This window comes from Sander lucioperca, chromosome 9 (genome assembly GCF_008315115.2).
Source record: "Sander lucioperca isolate FBNREF2018 chromosome 9, SLUC_FBN_1.2, whole genome shotgun sequence".
Lineage (NCBI taxonomy): Eukaryota > Metazoa > Chordata > Actinopteri > Perciformes > Percidae > Sander > Sander lucioperca.
This window is the reverse complement of record NC_050181.1, coordinates 17,406,584-17,424,427: the sequence shown is the minus strand read 5'-3', so window position 1 is coordinate 17,424,427 and position 17,844 is coordinate 17,406,584. Positions and strand designations below refer to the sequence as shown.

The 17,844-nt window shown below is 41.4% G+C and overlaps 1 protein-coding gene across 1 annotated transcript in view; it reads right to left on the bottom strand.

Moving 5' to 3' along the window:
* The window catches only part of LOC116044902 (contactin-associated protein-like 4), a 206,537-nt gene that overhangs the window by 115,478 nt on the left and 73,215 nt on the right, over nt 1–17,844 (bottom strand). Inside the window, exon 5 of the mRNA XM_031292425.2 lies at nt 12,556–12,762. Within this exon, the coding sequence (XP_031148285.1) occupies nt 12,556–12,762 (207 nt within the window). The remainder of the gene's footprint in view (nt 1–12,555; nt 12,763–17,844) is intronic.

The window sequence follows — 17,844 nt, the reverse complement described above, 5'->3', positions numbered from 1 at the left end:
TATGCTGTTTTCTCCTTTCCTATCTTTAGTGATGTGATGTGACAGTCTGGTGTTTGTCCTCTCATTATCTGACCTGCAGGTCTGCTTCTTTCTAACAACCTGACCTGGTGTCATGGGAGCGCACGCCTGATGACAGCCACAACACACCAGCCTCCATGCTGTGTCTAAATATTTCACTGTTCTCAGTTTCCCACATAGGGGGGCACGCCGAGGTCAGCCTCTCTCTCATCTCATTAGGGACTGCAGGGTATCTGCATACTGTGCCAAATGTGTGATAATGCTTAAAAACTGGAGAGGAACCATAGTTCATAGTAAGACATCATCAATGATTGATGAGCAAGTCAAAATAAGTGGATTCTGCCCACCAAAAGTACTGGAAGAGAAACTTTGAAGCTGAATACAGTTAGCCATTAAAAATGTATTAGCTATTCTTTAGGGAGAGACAAATCCAACTTCAAAGAGAGAAACAGAGACAGTTTGGAAGATGATGGACAAATGTATATGAGATATTTCAGCCTATTTTGTGAGCAGGTTTATTTGTCTGCAGCTTGGATAAAAAAAAGATACTTCATCCAAAAAGAGAGAAAGTTAGGATGTAGACCATAAATAACTGGGGAAGTTTGTCCTGTCAACACATTTATTATTTGATTACAGTCTGAACGAGTGGAGAGACAGAGAGATTAATATGAGAGGAACAATGGCAAGACCTCAACAGAAATCAGATGTTGGAGGTGGAGCAGAGAGGGAGAGGACCTTAGGATTGAGGGTTTCATTGAATGGAGGATTTGATTACTGGCTAAATGACTGGAAAGAGCAAGCACGAAGCAATATGAGAGTTCAGAGTGGAAACAACACGACTTGCTGCCTCTTGTAATCCCCTGGACTTAAGAGCAAGTGATTACTGTAAACTAGGTGCTTATAGATACAAAATTAAGCATGATTTTGTAGCTGCGTAGCTTATTTCTCACCTCGAAAACAGGACATTCAAGAACTGGGTCTCAATAACCTAGAAATTTGACATTTCGCAAACTTTCGCAAAATTTTTTTTTAATATTAGAATCAAAGACAGAGCAGCAGAGCAAGCTGTGCATTTGGGCTTTGCAAAATGACATCTGTCTGAAGCAAATCCATTCCATGCCTTGCAAGACAGCAATAAGAGAAGAGAAGGAAGTGTCCATGTACGCTGTCGATTTTCCAAAACTAGCTTTCATTTTTTATAAATGAACTTTAATTGAATGTGTTGAACTATGTGCCCACGAGCAAGACAGTAAACTGTTAGTAGAGCTGCACAGTGGTCAGCATACACAGCCAATGGTTGTGTTGGTTTGGTTGTACAGGCAGGTGGCAGACAATCAGAATCACAATCAGAAAAGGATTTATTGCAAAGTAAGTAACGCAAGAGATTTGCCTTGGTGGTTGGTGCACACACAAACATAAACATACTAAACGTTATTTATGAAATAAACAGTAAATGCAGAAACAAATATGTACAATATAGCTGTTTAACATTAAGGAAATAAATTGCACCTGGGAAACTACTGCAGTGAATGATGGGCAGCACCAGTTTGTGTTCACTGGCGCTTAAAGCAGCCATATTATGCTCATTTTCATTTGTACCAGAATAGGTTTACATGGTTTAATTTTCAAAAAGCACCATATTTTTGTTGTACTGCAGTGCTCTCTCTCACTGCTGCAGATCCTCTTTTCAGCTGGTCTCTGTTTTAGCTACAGAGTGAGACCTCTTTTCTTCTTCTTCTTCTGTACTATCTTTGATTGCACTTGCACATGCTCAGTAGCTCAGATGTAGATCATGTCAGCTAGCTAGCTCCATAGACAGTAAAAGAAAGGCTCTTTCTACAACTTTGGTCAGTTACAAGGCAGGATTAGCTGGGAGACTTCTAAATTAGGGCGCACATGTAAGTAGTTCTTTTGTAGATTATGGTGAACTTGTGTGTGTTGTAACAGTGCTTTGATATTGAGAACGAGGTAGCATGCTAGCGTTAGCATGCTAGCGTTAGCATTAGCGTTAGCATTAGCGTTAGCATGCTATGAGCTAATGGTTGCGGTTAGCCTGCTCGTTTCGGCTTGTGACGTCACAAGCCGTGCCGATTTTGAACAGCTCACCCAGAGACTGAAGGCAGGACACATTCAGAAACCGTATCTCACTCTAAACAGCATGGATGGATTTTTTTCAAAGTTTGTATGTGTGTGGAAGCACCAGAGACACAACATAACACCCCAAATCCCAGAAAAAGTGATTTTTTCATAATATGGGCACTTTAAAGGTGCACTATGAGTTCCTGCATGGTCACTTCTGTTGACGTTCCAAGTAAATTCAAAACAAAACAGAGCAAGCTCACCCCTCCCCCCATGCTTCCGTAACTGTCATGACTAACTGACTAACTGTCACTAACCCCCACTCCCTCCCCCAACCATCGTGTTGGTGATTGGCTGGAGTCTTTTGTTGTATTTTGGTGCCTATCCTGTGCCTCTAGTGTTTGTTTGACGTGTTTACAACCCCTGTGTTGTCTCCCGAGACCGGGCTTTTTCACGGTGTGTTCAGGGGGCAGGCAGCTAGCGGATCAAGGAGAGATGCCTAAGATTTGAGACAAAAACGAAATCACACTGAAACCATGCAGGAACTCATAGTGCACCTTTAAATCAGAAGAAGGATAGAGATGGACAAGTCTGTTCAATTCTGCTGAAGAACGCAAAAGAAAATGAAGCTTTTACTTTTACTTGAGTAAATCTTTATTCAGGTAATTTCACTTGTACTTAAGTAAAAGTTCATTCAAGTTCATTCAGTAGTACTTTTACTTAAGTAGAATTTGTTTATACTCTTCCCACCTCTGGCAATGTGCAAAAAGTTTAGGATATATACGTAGAATGTGCAATGGGCAGATACATAGTCCAGGATTTGGGTTAATGCAAAGTGTAGTGTCTAGGGATGGAGGAAAGGTTAAGAGCCAATGTCAGCAGGAGTCTGGGGGCCTTGTTAATAAAAAAAGTTTAGGATTGAGTCTAAAAACTACATCATAGCCTGTGCATAACTCTTTACTTCATCATTCTGCACATGTCTTCAAGGCAGAATCACCTCATTGCATCTTGTCTGCTATTATATTACCGCCGCTCAAAATCTGATTATGGAGAGAGACACTGACAGCTCTTATCAGAAAACAGGCTGGTATAATCATTTCAGCTATTGACTCTCATAAAGCACCATGCCTGTCACATATTCATCAGAAGCTCTGTAACGATCCACAGCTTTGGGGCACAGAGTGAGACGTTTGTTTGGAAGATTTTTGCCGCCTCAGAAGTTTTCCTATTTATTTTGAAGCAAAGAGTAAGAAAGGTGAAGTGAGGCAGTCTGCGAGATACCATCATCCACATTTCTGTTGTTTGAACGCAGAGAGTCAATTCTGCATCATAAGCCAAACTGTAGACACAAGATAACAAAATGAGGACAGTCCAATTTGCAGTTGCAGTATCTTCCTCTTTTTCAAACATAGAAAAAATGATCATGAAGAATCATTATTTAGTTGCAGCACATTCTCACTCCCTGCACATCAAAAAGCGATGCTTGGTCAGGTGCCCTTGGCGTTTGTTACTGACGCAAAAAGTCTCCTTTAGCGTCTAGCCCTTTGGCTTCACTATGTGACGCTCTCGGGACTCGCGTCTAGCCCTTTAGCGTCATATTTAGACACGCTTAGTCGGGACTCTTGGTGTCACTGTTGACGCTCTGGGTCGGGACGTACGTTTAACTGACATGAGGAACAAGAACGGGACAGTTAGGTTTAGGAAAAGATGGTGGGTGGGGTTACAAAATGAATGTTTCAGTGATACTCGGGACAAGAACGGGACATGAACCCCGCTCTCCTGGGTGAAAGTCCTGTGATGTTTGACCCATCCACCACCACCTCCCTACGTGGACTTTCGGTCTTTCATACTATTTGCTACCGTTGTCCCTCTTAATACTACATCATCCTACAGCACTGCAGAGCTGCTGCTCTGCCCGGTGCGTTCCATACAGACGCTAAAAGGTGATTTTTGCATCGTATCTGAAGCTGACAGCCACTGACCAAGCGTCAGTATATGACAAGTTGGGAGTGAGAACGGGTTGGTACTTCACAAAAGTAACTGAAAGTAGAGATATTGACTCAGATTATGTACGACTAGCATTCAATACAAGTGTTAATTCCCCTATACTGTACCTACCTGCTCACTATAAAGCCAGATCCTGCATCAGCCAAATAGTGACAGCAGTTTAATCTGAGTTTAAACCCAGCATTTTTTAATCAGTATTTTTAATTGGTACTTAAGAATTGTACTTTTATCGCATTTATTGGGGTGCAGGATTACCTCCTAATGCAGAGTCCACTGATTATTACCCTGCAGTGGAGCAAAGTAAGTGACTGTAACTTATGAGGAAACAATTGTTTCACCATGTGGAACTAAGTAGTCAGCAAACATACGGTAGTTTTCTTAAAGCACTGAAGCTTTCCATGCAGGCAATTGTGTTCAAAATGGGTGATTTCAGTAATGAAAAACACCAATTATGATCTGCGTGGAAGTGCCTTAGTTGCCTTCTGATATATTCATCAAATCTATCTGCTGACTTTTCACTGAAATGAGTCTTTGAGATTATGATTCAAGCATCAATGCAAAGCTTTAGCTGCAATACATTATCATCGTTTGCCTACAAGCTACAAGTATCAAGTGTAATATCACTACTTGATGTTCTGAAATATGTTAAACAAAAGCACTCTAAAAGGTACACTGTACAAATGACAAAAATCATAAGTCCTAAAAGCTGAACAAAATATGATAAAATAAATATTCCCCATGTAGGACAAAGAAAACGCTTCCCTAAGGAGAGTGGGAGCGGTTGTAGTGCTATATCTGAAGGCAGATTTATCTACCGTCGGTTTTTCGAAATATTAGTGTTGTTTTCTCGGTTATTCAGGTCAGAGTGGCTGCTACTCAGTGTTGCCTCATAAAGTGAAGTGCATCTGCTCCGGGGGGGTTCAGACCTGGAGGTGTGATAGTGTTAACAGAGCAGAGCGGACCATGGTGAGCCCAAGGTCAACGCACACACAGCAGATGACCTAATTTACACAATCTGTAACCTAAGAATACGTATGTAGAGAGAGGGAGAGAGAGATAGGACATGGAAGGTGAAATAAAGCGGAAAATATAAGACAGAAAGTCAAAGGACACTGAACTGAAAAAGGCTTAGGGATACTTTTGAAAGAAAAAAACACAAGAGGAAAAACACATATTCAAAAGATAGAGATACATAACAGTGAAGGACGAAAGAGGAAAACAGAAAAGATGGCCGATGGGGAGTATCAAAGGGGCGTGTGTGTGTGTGTGTATGTGTGTGTGTGTGTGTGTGTGTGTGTGTGTTTGTGTGTGTGTGTGTGTGTGTGTGTGTGTGTGTGTGTGTGTGTGTGTGTGTGTGTGTGTGTGTGTGTTTTAGAGACAGAGGGAGCTGAATAAAGCAAATGGTCTCTTCTGATGTGGAGAAAATATAGCAATGGGAGGTCTGTGGAGACACACCAAGACAAACAACAGTAATGACAACAGAAGAGGAGAGGAGGAGGAAAACAGAGGCGAAGAGTCATGTAACAAATGCAGAAATATATAAATATAAGAAGAACAGAGGAAGAGAAGAAGAAGTAGAAGAGAGGCTGTCTGCTGTTTTTCAGTGTTGGTCTGAGCTCCTCTCACTCTCTCTGTTATCATTTTAATGGATTTCCTCTCACTGAGCTGCAGCCTCTCTTTATTAGGATGCAGACTTAATTTAACATGACACCGTTCTTAAGGCCCTATCTTGCACCCGGTGCAGCGCGGCGCAAAGCCCGACGCAAGTGTCTTTGCTAGTTTAAGACCGACGCAGTTGTCAGTTCCCCGTCCAGCGCCCGCATCGTTTAAATAGCAAATGCAACTGCGCCCATCTGTGCGCCCATGGTCTGGTCTTACAGGGAGGTGTGTTCAGGTGCATTCTGGGTGTGCTGGTCTTACAGGGAGGTGTGTTCAGGTGAATTCTGGGCATATTGCTATCTTGAGGCAGCGGAAAGTGATCGTCCCATTGACCAACAAAAACCTGGTCTAAGGTCAATAACGCAGCATTTCATTGTTATTTTAACAGCGAATTAGTAAAATGCGTCTAGGCTTATGCACAGCGCACGCACACTATGCTTGTTACACACACAGGGACGCACAACAGCACACACACATGCAGAAGATTACAAATAAAAATATTACGGTGCAAATCCGCCATCATAATAGCAATGCACCAAGGTCCAAACGCGCATGGCTTTTAAAGGGAATGGGAGATGATCTCTGATTGGTTGATTGCATGTTACGCCCAAAACACACCTATGAATTAATGAAGACACCATGCGCCCGGCGCACGGACCCTTTTTTCTGCTGTCAAACTAGCAAAAGTGGATTTGGACACACCCTAAACGCACCTGCGCCATGCGGTTCACGCCGTGCGCTATGATCGTCAAAATAGGCCCTTAAAGGAACACGCCGACTTATTGGGACTTTAGCTTATTCACAGTATCCCCCAGAGTTAGATAAGTCCATACATACCCTTCTCATCTCTGTGCGTGTTGTAACTCTATGTAACTCTAGCCTAGCACAGATCCTGGAGGAAACCGGTTCCAACTAGCCTACTGCTCCCAATAAGTGACAAAATAACGCCAACATTTCCCTGTTTACATGTTGTGATTTGTATAGTCACAGGGTGTACAAATAACAAGGTCACTATGCTTTTACTATCTAGTAATTGTTGACTCTATTACTCCAACTCCAGGCGAACTCCCTGCTCCTCACCACAGGGCTTCAGGTGCTGCTAGCAAATCACTAAGTAGCCCAAGTAGCAGAAGTAGCAGTGCTTTGCCTTTCTGAGAATATAGTTCCCAGTTTGTATACGGTTAGAAGATGGCTGTGTCTCATGTGACCTTGTTATTTGTACACCCTGTACAACATGTAAACATGTTGGCATTATTTTGTCACTTATTCGAAGCAGTAGGCTAGATGGAGCCGGTTACCTCCAGGATCTGTGCTAAGCTTAGTTAGCGCTGGGGGCGTCAGACAGAGTTACAACACGCACGGAGATGAGAAGGATATGTATGGACTTATCTAACTCTGGGGGTTACTGTGAATAAGCTAAAGTCCCAATAAGTCAGCGTGTTCCTTTAAAGTGGAACTGTCATTCTAAAAGATGACAGAATGTGTTTGAAGGGGAACAGTCTTCACTTAAATCACAGGTGAGTTAGTGAAGTGTTTTTCTGGAAGGTGACATCCAAGGTGATCCACTTGTTACGGTGAAACAGACGTTCCTAAGATGTCTGGGTCTTAGTGTAAAGTTAATTCTTTACTTTCACTTTCTTTAAAAGACTTTCTTTAAGAATGTGTCATTGTCTTTTTCTTCAGGTGAAGTTTTTCTACAAGTTTACATGCTGTGAGAGGAGACGGAGGGGAAAGAGAAGGGACGGAGGAGAATTTGGAGTCGGATGGATGAAAGGTAGGATAGACATATGAGAGAGGAATGGATGGAGGAAGATACAGGTGCTGGGATGATGAGCATTTGAAATATATATCTAAGCGGGGGACAGAAGGAGAGATAAAGAGAAAGCAGGGGATAGGAAAACACTTTTGGCAAGGAGAAATGGAGAGGGGGTGCCCTGCCAAGTGCGTTTGGAGCGTGCCAAACACTTTTAGGGCTGCAGGTATCGTTATCGTATGGTACAGCAATATGACTCCTTATCCTCCGAAATATTAAGCTGTAGGCTACATAAAGCTGATGACTTATGAAATCAAGACATGTTTTTATACGGCTGGGTATCGTAAAAAATCAATACCGGTACCGATACCAATACTGTGTCTTTGATAGCGGTTCCTAAACAATACTTTTTTCGATACCAATTTTATAAAACAAAAATAAATTATAACATTTCAGCACAAATCTTTTGATTGATTTTTCAGCTCCTTCTACGTGAGCCCCGTCTCTATGGTAACGTAGAGTTATTCCTGCGTGTCTCTACGACGTGTATCGTTAGACAGCCATTATTAGATCTTGGTAGAAGCATGCTGCATGCTGATTGGCTCACTGACGCTGATGAGATTTACTCCTTGGTGTTGAAATTGGGTACTGAATGACGAGGCTTTTTTTTTTATGCTCGAGACTTTACAGGGAATTCGGTCGGTGCCTAAAAAGTATTGAATTCGGTACCCAGCCCTACACTCTTCGTAATTTCGTGGCTAGGCTTCCTTGGCGCACGTGTGGCACACTTGGTGGAATCAGAAAGAAGGAATAGGTAGGTGCATTAAAGGTTGTTGCAGTCATGGCTTATTACATTCACCACTGTCGCCCCCTTAATGAGCTCTCCCTGTCATGACAGTTTGGGAGAGAAAGCTGGAGCGTCCAGCCGGTGTTTAGGATGGACACACGGGGTGAAAGACTGGCAGGAACAGGCTGTCCTGAGGGAGCTACTGTATAAGTGGAGTGAGAAGTTTTAAGTGATTCACAATTATTCTCGGAGCTGTGTGACCTGTTTTCAACACCTTGGGGGAATCTGAGGTCATTTACAACAGTCTGATGAAAATGTCACCAGCAGATCTGTCGCAGATATTTGGCTTGACAGTGACATCATCACTCTGTGCGTATTTGGCTTGACAGTGACATCATCACTCCGTGCGTATTTGGCTTGACAGTGACATCATCACTCTGTGCGTATTTGGCTTGACAGTGACATCATCACATAGACAGTATATAATGGACCAACAGCAACAGCAACATTAGTAATTAAACTTAAACAGCTAATGGAAGTTGAAACGGCCTGCGAGCTTCTCCTGTACTGTACGGTAATTAATCTACTATGAGACAGTAAGTCTCGTGGTTATGACCCAATCGTTAGCCTATTTTTATAAAAAGGTCTGCTACGGAGCCATAACGTGAGGTACAAGGTAATGGAGCCTTTTATACATTGTTGTGTTTCTTTAGAAATAAACAATGGACAAATAGAGTCTTTAAACGCTTCAGATGTAAAGTTATTTGCTGTCAAAGTGACATCAAAATGAATGGCAGTCAATGGAATGCTAACTATTAAATAATTGCTTAAAGAATTTAAACAAAATTTTGTGTTGGAGTATGTAACCGAAAATATCTTCATTTTGACTTAACCCTTGTGTTGTCTTCCTGTCGACCATGCAATGTTTTGTTTTTCTGGGTCAAAATTTAAAATTCTAACTTATTTTTAACGTTTTGGTCGACTTTTCGACACGTTTGTCGCTTTTCCCGATGTTTTTGTCATGTTTTCCAATGTTTTTGTCGATTTTTTTCTGCGTTTTTTAAAATGTTTTTGAAGCTTTTTCCCACATTTGTGTCACCTTTTTCAACATTCTTTTATGAATTTATTTTCAAATGCTATAAAATTGAATAAAACACCCAAATTCAATGAAAGTAGTGAACTGATCATTTATTTGACTTGTGAAGACCGTTGTATGGAACCATCCATGTTATTTTCTTTGACAATTTGGTTGAAAGAAACCCAAAATTTCTGATATAGAAACTTTTTGAAAATGGGTCAGATTTGACCCGAGGACAACAGGAGGGTTAAAGATTCGGTTCCAAAAATAACTAAATCTAAACTAAATAACTAATAACAATCAGATCGGCCTTGAAAAACCAGTACCGGTTGATCCCTAGTAGGTGAGCGTTGATATTTACGCTAAAAAGAACCCTTCCCCTGGCCTGAAAGCTGTTTTAGCAAAAACTACCCAAAACAGCACAAAAACTCCATTAGAGCAGAACATAATAATATGGTGATTCTGGTCTAAAATCAATGGTATTTCCTTATTGCTTAATGCGGTTGTAATATATTATGATTAGGTCATTAATATAAGCCACGGCGTCTGTAGTGATCCTGAAGCAATGTGGTTCCTTGAAAACAAACACTACTTTTCAAAGTTGTTTCTCGTAATATTGTGAATTTGTTTTCTCGTAAATTTACCACTTTAATCTCAGAAAAGTTGTTTCTCGTAAATGTAAGAATATTGCCCCCCTCTTCTGGCTCCATAGTTTTTTTTCTTTCTTACAATGGCACATTATAGGTGTAAATGCAGAAAATATTTTTTATTCAACGGTGGCTCATTGGCAATTATTCTTACTGTAAGGGTTAAGTCTTAAGGTTAGGTCTTATTTTATTTGATCTTATTCACCTTGTATAATCTTTTTCTATTTTAGTTGGTGTGCTTTCCTTTTTACTTGATTCAAAGAGCCTGCATAAGAATTCATATGTGCATGGACAGTTTGGTGTATGCACAAATGGCAAAAAAAAAAATCTTAATATCTTGAAGGCACTCATTTCACTTTAAAGTGCTCATATTATGCTTTTTGTTTTTTTCCCTTTCCTTTATTGTGTTATATATGTTTTTGTGCACGTTATAGGTTTACAAAGTGAAAAAGCCCAAAGTCCACCCCAAAGGGACTTACCATCTCCAACAGAAAACACTGTTCACAAACTGCTCCAAACAGCTCTATTGTAGTCCAGCCTTTACTTCAGAGACAAACGTGGTCACTTTGGAACACACGTTATAATGCTCGCCTAGCTGCTAGCATGGCACGCTCTCATACTCTGCTTCTGACTGGCTAGTAGTCCTTACCTAGGTACTGTCAGGGCACGCCCTCATACTCTGCTTCTGACTGGCTAGTAGTCCTTACCTAGGTACTGAGCATGTGCGACTCCCAACAAAGATGGAACAGAAGTGAGATGTCTCACTCTGTAGCTAAAACAGAGAGCTCAACACACAGGGTGAAAAGAGGAGCTGCAGCAATGTGCAGTACAACAAAAATATGGTGTTTTTTGAAAATTAAGCCATGTAAACATTTTCTGGTACAACCTCTAAATACAATTATGAACTTGAAAATTAGCATAATATGAGCACTTTAACCATTTTGGTGGACGTTTTGGCGGCGAGAGGAGCGAGGAGCTCCGTGCACTGGCGGCGTGGAAGGAGGTGGACGCCGTTTATCTGCATGTACTACTAGCCGCAAAAATCTACTTTCCAATTATTCACTTTTACTGCATTTGAGACATAATCTTTCAAGAGAAAATCATGATGCATCCAAGAATAATTTTTTCGCCTCTAACCCTTAATGGATGCATGGAGAAAATATTTCAGCAGCCAGATGGGGTTCCTAATGAGAGGTGAGCCATATGGTGATGATTCAGCATGGCAGCCTGACAAGCTCTGGTTTAACCCCGGTTACACACACACACACACACACACACACACACACACACACACACACACACACACACACACACACCTCCCTCTGGACCGACTGTAAGTCGTGCATCAAGTGTGGTAGAGTCCAGCCCTAACACATGCTACAGTGAATGGAGACCATCCATCATGGCTGCAACTACAGAGAAATGTTAAACTTCAACATTCCGCACATTGATAGCTGTGTTGTAATCCTGATTGAACATTAGGCTCTTACATTCAGACAGAGAGCAGCAGAGGGGGGAGCCAAGATTTAAATCAATCAGGCGGCAGCGTGCGTGTCGTCCATCTCACCCAACCACAACCAATCTAAAGTTAGCTCAGAGGGGTTTATATTGCCCTCCAACATATATACAGATCTTCTACAGAGAACAAAATGTCTCTTTGCTGATCAAACTGTTTCAGCTGAAGCTTTTTTTTACTGGAAATCACAAACAAGTAGTGGTTATTAAATACCTGCAGGGTGATTCAGATGGAAATGGTATGTTCCCCTGTCAGAGGATATATGTTGTGTTATGTGTGTTTTTGGTGTATTTCTTACATTGTGAGACAGGCATTATTGAACATTTTAGCTATTCGTCAAAAGACAAAACATCTGAAACATGTACAGTATCTCTTACTTATCTATTTTAATGAAGAAATTAATGCAGAAAAATTACAGTTTTCATATAACTAAGACTAGTGTGAAGCATAGTAGGAACGTCTTTAAAGTCATCAACAGGCGCTAATTGTTAAATTTGTTAAATTACAAATGTTTTCTCAGATTTTTGTGTTATACTCCACTTAATCTCGCATTGCAGACCTTCCTCCACAGCGCTGCGGTGGAAGGCCTGGCTAGTCCACACAGCATTCTGGGATGGGAGAAAAGCGTGCTCTTTTATTTCTTTAAACAAATCACAATCGTTTTAAGCCCTGGACGGAGCCGCTGTGCATCTGCAAAACAGCCTCAGGAAGGAACTTGTTTTGGTGGAACATGTGTACGTTCAAAAGTAGTTTTAGTGGTGCAACAGAAAACTCTGATTGGACAGATAGTCTAGCTAGCTGTCTGGATTTACCCTGCAGAGATCTGAGGAGCAGTTAACCATAATCCTCAGAAATCCACCGGAGTTTAGAACGCCAACACAAAGAAAGAGGAAGGAAACGGACATCTGGCGGCACCGGAACGATCCCGTTAATGACTATTCTCCACTGTACTGTCAGTGCCCTGAAGTATTTGTGGACAGTGGATATGAGTATGTATCTGGTGTGTTGTACCTTGTCTGAGCAGCAGCAGTAGCTTCCCTCTCTCTAACTCCAGACTGAGGCCGAGTGCTCCCTCTCCGTCTGCGTGCAGCAGTGTTCCAGAATTCCTCAGGGTTTTAAACTTCAGAGAGATGGCCTCTCTGGACGCGCGCCTCGGTACGGGACTCAACCTGTACACCAGACCGCTGCTGCCGCCGTCCAGACTCACCACGTCAGAGGCTGGAAGACAAAACAGACACAGAGGAGTCCGTTACATTCAAACCATTATCAAATGAGTTGCTACAAAGCTAATTAAGACTATCAGCTCCACACCACTCTCTCTGGATTTCTCAGTGTGACTATGTTCAGAAGATTGTGACGTCCGGTGACTTTCCCGTGCAGAAACTCGAGTGAAGATAATGACCTCTTTTGAAGAGTTCATCATGTTTTTTTAATCCTCCGTGTCCTCCTTGGCTACAAGCAACTACGTGGAGGAGTAAGGCTTGTATCATGTGGACGAGCCGACTGTGTTGTTGTCATTACTTAGAATTCCTCATGGGTGAGACAGAAACTACGCACTATAGCTTTAAGTCCACCATTGTGCGCTATAGAATTGCTGTTAATTTCATTTCAGAATCTGCAAATATGATTGATGTTTTTGTCGTTAAAACACAAAATCACCGAGAACTAGACAGAATTTCTCCCTGCTGTTGTGATATTGTGGAAGCAGCATGAGGGTCCGACAGAATTTTGTTTATCACTCTTCATCAGTAAATTTCACCTCAAGGTCTTGCTTGCTCGCTGAGGATTTGCAGGTGAGGTAAACTGTGTGTGCGTTGAGTGTGCAGGCTTTAAAGCACGTGTCAAACTCAAGGCCATTGGCCGAACCCGGCCAGCGTATAAATTCAGGTTCACAATACATTTTGCACCGTCTTGTTGTTCGCCATACCAAAAAGACGGGAAACTGTTTTCAAACTATTGTTACGCGACACTCAGATACACGCAGATTTGCCGACTTTGAGACTCAGAAGCTCCCACATAACTAGAGAGAGTTTTCATATTCAGGCTGTGAAACAGGTTGTAAAAAATGTTTTGCTTGATTTACTAAACTCTATGATGGCTACTTTATGTCGACCAAAGTGTGACAAAAGTAAAAAAAAAAATATTAAAAAATGTTGCAAAAAACATCAAATAAAAATAAAAAAGAGTGACAAAAACATCTGAGAAAGCCACAATAGTCATAAAAAAGCAACAAAAATGACAAAAAAAATAAGATGTCAATAAACTCTACATGTCTGGCCCTTGATGTGATTCTCTTTTCCAGTGTGGCCCTTAAAGGAAAATGCGTTTGACACCCCTGCTTTATAGAATGGACTGCAAATACTGAATTAAAAAGCTGTAGCTGAGTTCAGCATCCATTTCCTTTCCAGCCGTTCAACTAATTTGTCTTACTGAACGTTTTTTTTAATGAACTTGGCAACTCTTGGCCTCCTTGACGCCAGGACTCGCACACAATCACACAGCAGCCACTGTGCTTGCAGTAATGCTCTTATTGGATTGTACAGTGTATTTCCTGCTGATTACAGAGCAGCAAGACGAAGCTCCGGAGTCATCCTGAGTGTGTATTAAAGCTGGAAACTTTACTCTAAGCCTAATCTTCTACTCAATATACTAACAAGCCATTCCAATTAAGTCCTACATGACATTTCGTCCAGAATATTACATTTTATCTGATTATAATTATCCCTATAAGTATCCCACCAACAGATTTGGGGATGGGATTGTGGCTTCTGGGGCCCCAGCCCCGAATTTTTTAGGGTTTTAAAATAATTTCAACTTTGTTTCACATTTCCCTCAGTCTCTCTGACTGGACCTGCAAATCAATGGAGCAAAAATTCTACTACTTGGGAAATATTGCTGTTTATCCAATGAAATAGCTTTTAAGAAGCATTTTATGTTATGTAACTTAAAAAAAAGTAACTTCAGACAAATTTTGCGTTGTGTTATTAGTCATCCTAAAGCCCAGTATAGACCAAAGATTCGCGATGAGACAAAACCATTCTAGAACGCAAGCACTAAGGAGACATATAATAATATAATATCATGTATTTAATGTTAATATAAAACTATTGATTGTAGCTGCAAACTGTCAAACCCACAAGTGACCGAAGCTCAGTTTTCTAAGGGACCACAGTAGGGACGTGAAGGGAAATGTTTAAGGTTGGGAAGGAAAAAAACGTCTGCATTATCCTGAGAAATATTGCAAAACAACACAACACATTCTCATGAACAGGTTCGTAGGATATTGTACGAAAAGTTATGCACACTAAAACGTACGATATCATATGAAAACCGGGAGACCTCCGACTGGTCACGTGATATCAGCTACACAGCTCCGTGCTACAGAGCAGCAGTTGCTAGCTTGGTGTCGCAGGCTACAGACCTAGGGTGACCAGACGTCCCGGTTTGACCGGGACAGTCCCGATTCTGAGTTGCGTGTCCCGAGTCCCAACAAAAGCCTGTCGGGACGCTAAAATGTCCTGGTTTACACCAACCACTATAAAATTGTCCTGGTTGTCAGCGATTACATAGCCAATGTGGTCTTATTATAGCCTGATCATTAACTAAACCAATGTAGAAAGACTAATAAAGCGTCCAGCGTATGATTTTAACAATGTGTGTGTGTGTGTGTGTGTGTGTGTGTCAGCCAATCGTAGCGGTCTACGTCTGCATAATCTGTGCAGCCAGCGTTAAAATGTATATTTGTAAACATTGTTGCAATGCCTGTTCTTATCTGTCTCGTTTTAACCAGTCCCTCCAGGTCTGCTGGGAAGTCAGCAGACGAGCGCTGGGTGGAAATGTTCGCGCATTTCAAAAGCAGGGAGATTCCATTCAAAAATGTAGGTCTCCTTTGTCAGTTCGCCATGTGTCTACCGGGCACAAATGCTCCCGTTGAGCGGATCTTTTCGCTCATTAACAACACATGGACTGACGAGAGGAACCGCATGACCATTTCCACCTTAAAGACGCTACTCGTCACACGGGCCAATTTTGCTGACACCTGTGCGCAATTTCACAGTAGGCTTTCAGATAACACACTGATTCTTGAGCAAATTCACTCCTCTAACAAATACTGTATACGGAATGAATGTTTCCAATAGGGAAGCTATCTGCTCTATCAAATGAGATTACATTTGTGTGTGTGTTGGTTAGAATAACACTGGTAACACTTTACGGTAAGGGTACATGAATTATCATGAATTCATGCATGAAGTAGTTGATGTAGGCCTATGTATTATTATGCATTATGTAATTAATGATTTATGTATTACTGCATTCCTTAATATTCCATAAATCACCAGGAATTGACGTGTTCATAGTCTGTCATTCGTGAGCTCACACATCATTATGAATTATTAAGCATGATCATGATTATTTATATTTCTGCAAAAAAATGTACGGACAGACACACTTCCTCGGCTTAGAATTACAGTGAGAACCGCTAAAAATGACACTACCACAATCGCTAAACACACTGCAAACTCACGGTCCTCTCTTCCCGATTTACAGTCCCCCTCTCTTGGCTTAAAATAACTCACCGTTGTCGGCTAGGGCCGCTGAACAGGGCCCGCTTGCATGGTCCTCCGGTTATGTTAGCAGTTAGCAGGGTTAGCATGGCGGCGTTAGCCAGGACCGTTAGCCAGTCGGGATCACTTTACTGGCTGTGTCTCAATTGTTTTTGTAAGTAACCAACTCGGGTACTCTAGCTATATAATTCAATGTGAGTACACAAATTTTGAAATGACATGAAAGGCCCATCCCTTGTAGCCGTGATTAATTAGCCTGAAGCTAATGCTTACCTGTTCAGGAGGAAATTAGCCAACTCAGCATCCTTTTGGGCTCTAAGCTGTCTCCATTTTTTCAAATACATCTCCAATATTTACCCGGGGTTTGTTACGTCTCTGGTCACGCAACTGTTGTTGTTTTTTTAGGTCGACACATTGGGGTCATTTTTGGATTTATTACAGTAAATATATTACATATTGGACCTTTAAGTTTAGGCACCGAAACAACTAGTTAAGTTTAGGAAAAAGATCCTGGTTTGTATTAAAACACTTCCAAGGAACACACATTTCCTGGGTGATAGTCTTTTGTTTTCCCCGGTAAGCGAACTCCGCTCCCTGGCTTCAAAGTCCTGTGTGTTAACACCCACCCATCCACTCAGACCACCTCCCTACACGACCAGCCGCAGTCTTATGCAGCAGCACTCAATGTGGTCCACACAGCAAAAAAAAAAAAACAACACGACACAACAAGACTTCCAGCTCAAATCCTTCAGAATAAAAGCTTTATCTCTATACATGTTTACTGACCAGAAAAGAACAATTTGGCACAAAAACTGCAAAACGTCTATATTAAAAAACTCTTCATGACCTTAACTTTGCCCTCATCAACATGTAATGTACTTTTTGGTTTAACATTTAGTTTTTTTGATTGGGGGCGCATGTGCATGTATGACTGACAGCAGTGGTGTTATGTCTGTGCTGTTTGTTCAGTTTGTATCGCTGATGTTGCGTTTTTATCCGTTTTTATAGATTTGATTGATTAAGCGTGAAATGTCTGCCGAGACAAGTCATGAAATGTTTTGTTGCGTTGCCTCAATCACAGATTATTACCCACAGTTGTCCCATTGTGGTAAACTGTTTGCTGCTAACAGCTATATTTCAGCTCCCTTCATTTGTTTTTCCTCTGAGGATTCTGCTGTGCATGCCACATTAGTTCAGGAACGCCAAGCTAGGAAAACAACACGTCTCCTCTGCCAACCGTCACGCTGGCTGATAAACATATTACACTAATATATCTGCCGTCGCCTTAAATAACTTGAGAATATTTCCAGACCACCACAGGGTATTTATCAAAATCCATCTTTTAAATGTTTCTCATAATCCATCTTCTTCCAGAGGGGACAGCAGAAAACAGCAGTTTTACAGTAAGGGACAAAAAAACATCTTTCCACTTGGTGAAGGAATATGATGAATTAGTGCCAGTTCCAGTGTTATGTTGCCTCAACATAGTCTGGACCTCTAAATGTATCAAGCATTTACAGCTTTCAGATGTTGGGTATTGTGCACCTTTTAGGCCACATGAGTGCAGGGAACACTGACATGCGGGTATCGAATGGTACAGCGATATGACTCCTTATCCTCCGAAAATATTAAGCTGTAGGCTACATAAAGCTGATGACTTATGTTTTTACTACGGCTGGGTATCGTTCAAAAGAAAATGTAATACCGGTACCGATACCAATAACGTGACTTTGAT